The sequence below is a fragment of the Musca autumnalis genome, unplaced genomic scaffold, assembly GCF_047663935.1.
Source record: "Musca autumnalis isolate F117 unplaced genomic scaffold, ASM4766393v1 scaffold_5, whole genome shotgun sequence".
In the NCBI taxonomy this organism is placed as follows: Eukaryota; Metazoa; Arthropoda; class Insecta; order Diptera; family Muscidae; genus Musca; species Musca autumnalis.
In genome coordinates, this window is record NW_027412088.1 from 148,740,484 (window position 1) to 148,744,829 (window position 4,346).

General features: G+C 47.2%; 1 protein-coding gene across 1 annotated transcript; it reads right to left on the bottom strand.

The window, feature by feature from the left end:
* Nucleotides 1-920: 920 nt before the first annotated feature.
* On the bottom strand, nucleotides 921-4,039 carry LOC141386790 (probable RNA-directed DNA polymerase from transposon BS). The gene is made up of 2 exons (XM_073955703.1): nucleotides 1,066-4,039; nucleotides 921-946 (listed from the first exon to the last, which is right to left on the bottom strand). Exons 1-2 carry the CDS (start codon nucleotides 4,037-4,039, stop codon nucleotides 921-923), a joined length of 3,000 nt encoding a protein of 999 aa, XP_073811804.1.
* Nucleotides 4,040-4,346: the final 307 nt, after the last annotated feature.

Sequence of the window (4,346 nt, forward strand, 5' to 3'; positions counted from 1 at the left end):
ATCACGCTACAGGTCGCAGTTTTGATCGGATCGTCACGACATTTAGGGGGTTAATGGGAGTTCTACAGAGGAAGAAGCCTATTGATTTTGGTGATGGTCGGATAATATTCAGGGGGTCGGAATGGGCAAACAACTTATTTGGAGAAAAAGTCAACGTTTTTTTCAATGCGAATATCTCCGCTTCTATAAGGGGTACATCAAAAGCAAAACCTGCTGATGAAAGTAGAAAATATCACCTTTGCAACGATGTAACGTAGGTTATTGTAACAGTTCGGTTGTATTCGGAAGCTCTTTCCTGAAAATTATAAAGGAAGAATGGAACGAGAAAAGGAAATGGAATATATTATTAATCAGTTGTGTGAATAGGATTTGATGTTGGCAATTGAAGGAATTGTGCTACTTCAATTGGATGTGACCACAAATCAACAGGAGTTAGATTTGTGGGGGCGGACGGACAGTTGAATAGATGTGAAGTATCGTGAGGGCTCTGATGGCAGGAGGGGCACCTGTTTATGGTACCGGGAACAATGCGTTCTCTGTAGGAATTGAGAATGCTACTGTAACCAGACCTAAGTTGTGCCAGTATGGAACGAGTTTGCCTTGGAAGAAGCCTCTCACTATCCGAAATTGCTGGAGGATGTTGATTTAGGACTTTATTGTTTTTGTACACACTTATGGCTTCGGAGACCGCCCGTTGGTGCACAATGCTCAGGGAGTCCGTGTAAGACAATCGGTTGACGTCCGATGGAATGACGTCTTGGATGTCATCACGGTAACACCTGAAGTCCTTACGGATGCGTCTAGGTGGTGGATCTTCCATCACTACGTGATGGTTGGGGTGACTCGGCTGATGGCTAGCCAGCAGGAACTGTCTAGTCAGCAACACATTATGTTGCCTGACTGACAGCATCCTGGTCTCCTCATGAAGATGATCCACCTGTGACATCTGGACGCAACCCGTAGCAATTCGGAGAGCATTATTTTGCGTCGTCTGCAGGATTCTCCATTGGGTGTCACTCAGGAAGGAAGTCCAAACCGGGGCAGCATAATTGAAGACAGACCGACCGATGGCCTTATAGGTCGTTATCAATGTCTCCTTATCTCTGCCCCAGGAGGTGCCAGCTAAAGCTTTAAGGACTTTGTTCCTGGATTTCACTTTCTGGTTGATGTAGGTGGCGTGCGAAGAGAAGTGGAGAAGATTGTCGAAAACTACCCCAAGGATCTTTGGACTATGAACAGTGGGGATACGCCTGCCTTCGACAAATACATCAAGCTGGTTGTTAACTTCCTTCGTCCAGGAAGTGAATAAGGACACTGAGGACTTTGTAGGGGATAGCTGAAGATTGCGCTCCCGGAAGAAATTTGTGATGGTGGCTAGGTAGTTGGAAATTCTAGCGCTTACGTCGTCGATGTCAACACCAGATGAAATTATGGTGCAGTCATCAGCATACGATACCACCGAAATATCTGCTGGCGGAGGAGGGAGATTAGCAAGATAGATGTTGAATAAAATGGGGGATAGCACTCCACCTTGGGGTACTCCCATTTTAATCTTGCGGAATTTGGATTTTTGGCCTCGGAATTCAACGAAGGCTTGCCTACCATTAAGGTAATTGGCAATCCAACGCTTGGCGTCATTGGGAAGGGTGGAATTCATGACGTCAGAAATCAGCATGGAATGGTCGACCGTGTCAAACGCCTTGGACAGGTCAAGCGCTGCCACAATGGTCCGTTTGGGTGGTCGTAGCTGATTTAGGCCGTTCGCAATCTTTGTGGTTATCTCTTGCAAAGCCGTGGTTGTGCTATGAGCTTCCCTGAAACCATGTTGGTGGGAGGCAAGGTGGAAATGCTGTTTCAGGGATGGGAGCAATAGGGACTCTAAAACCTTTGCTACTGGTGAAAGCATGGAGATCGGGCGGTAGGATTCCCCATTTGTAGCGGATTTGTCTGGCTTTAGAATAGGAATTATGCGAGCCACTTTCCAAACGTCAGGAATTACCAATTGGGAAATTGATAGTTCCAGGACCTTTGTCAAGTAGCTCAAACCTACTGCTCCCAACTTCTTTAACATTACCATGGATATGCCGTCTGGCCCAAGGGCTTTAGATGGTTTGGATTTGGAGATAATTCTCTCGACTTCACTGGATGTGAAGGAGATGGGCTGCGAATCACGCTTTAGTGACTTGCATCTCCGGAAAACGGCTCGCCTGGACCTGCTCTGCGAAGATGGATGCTCAATGAATTGGCGGCAGAACTGTGTTGCACACTTTTTGGCATCGGAATATGTAATGTTATTGAAGGCTATAGCAGGGAGATTTCTATTCTTGTTGGAACCAGATAGATTTTTAATTGTGGACCAAAGTTGCTTGGAATTAATTGAGCAGTGGTCGAGATCTTGAATCCACTTGGAACGCCTGTGTTCGAGAACCAGGTTCTCAATTTCCGCGTTCAATTGCCCAATTCGTTCGTCAGCTGGGTCATCGACACGTATTTGATCGCGCTGTTGTGCCAAACGGGATGCCCTGGATGGATAATTTGGTCTCATGAGAGGAATTCTGCCCGCTGGAATAAAGCGCTTTGCCGCCTTGAGGATTACTTCCCTTAGTGTTCTCTCACCCTTTCTGGCACATGAGGGCGGCGGCAAGTGACGTAAGGAGTCGTCAATGAAATTCGTGAAGCCATGCCAGTTGGCTTTATTGTAGTTCACGAATGTGCGCTTGTCGGGCTCAACGAAATCGCTAGGTTTCTCCACTGTGACCAAGATTGGAATGTGGTCGGAATTTAGCGCGACTTTTGTTTGCCAAGATGCGAAAGGAAGGAGCGAGGGACTAACGATGGAAATGTCCGGAGAACTCGAGCATCTGGCTGTAATTCTAGTGGAGGATTCCTCATTGATGGATGCGAAGTCGGATTCGTCTATCTGGTCCGCAATACGAATACCGCGTGGATCGTTCGGCAACTGGGAGTGCCATATCTCGTGATGAGCATTGAAATCGCCAAGAACAATTCGGTTATCCCCTTGAAGCAGATGAATTATGCTAGGGTGATAACTTGCCCCAATGCTGTTGACGGGCGGAATGTATACATTGATGATCTCGATATCAGAATCATCGGAATGAACTGAGATGCTCATGACCTCAAGGAAAGGATCGAAACGGGGGGGAACAGGAGGCGGCGTCAGAGTGTATCTGACGTCTCGCTGGATGATAAATGCGAGGCCACCTCCATGATCCCTTTCCCTATCTCGTCTGATGATGTTATAATTCCCTGAGGACGAGAGGGAACAATTACTGGTCAACTTCGTCTCCTGGAGAGCAGCAATTAAGATGTTATTGTCGTGCATGAAATTAGTGATGTCAATAACCTTATTCCTTAAACCATTGCAGTTGAACTGCATGATTTGGAATGAGGCCATCGAGTCACCACCCTGCACTAATTGCTGCTGTGGGTGCCTTTGCTGAGACTGTTGGATGGAAGGATCACTGCTTTGCTGTTGTCTGGAATGGAGATTGGCGCGGTTCACTGGATCTGGATGACTAGGCGGAATGCTAGTCGCACTACTAGCGAGGATACTAGTAGGGATACTACTGAATGACAAACTAGTCGGAATGCTAGCTGTAGTACCACGGGAAGGAATAGCAGGAGAACTAGCAGAAATACTAGATTGGAAACTAGTATATGTACCAACAGATGGAATAGTGGTACTGGACGAACTGCTAGTAGAATAACTAGCTGGAATATGGCTACCATTAGATGGAATATTGGAGCCGGAACGAATACTAGTAGAATAACTAGTAGATGCGCCACTGGATGGAAGTGTGGCACTGGAAGAATAGCTAGTTGAATAGCTAGATGCGCTACTAGTTTGGACACTAGAACTGGCACTGCTGGATGGAATACTAGACGGAGTGCTAGTCGCAGTACTGGATGAATACCTAGCGGAAGTGCTAGTCCTTGCTGCACGGATGTTGGAGCAGCATGCGGCTATGAACCTGGGACTCCAGTCCCTGTGATTACGCAAGGTGGTACATCTCCTCATATGGCACCAGTTTTTGCAGCCATTGCACTTAACGGATGTTATATTATCCCGGATTACACCTCTGCATACTGAACAGAACCATTGAACAGGCTGAACAGTTTGCTGCGAGCGGTTGGAATTGCTCTGAGGTGCAGGGGACGGCGTGCTCGATGTTGTTGGCTGCTGACAGCAGCTGGCAATGTATCGTTGTGACCAGTGGCGGTGTGTGGTGAGACCTGAGCACCTCCTCAGGTGGCACCAGTTTCTGCAGACGTTACATCTAACTGACGGGGAGTTTGCCGCAATACGCCTATTGCACACTGAACAA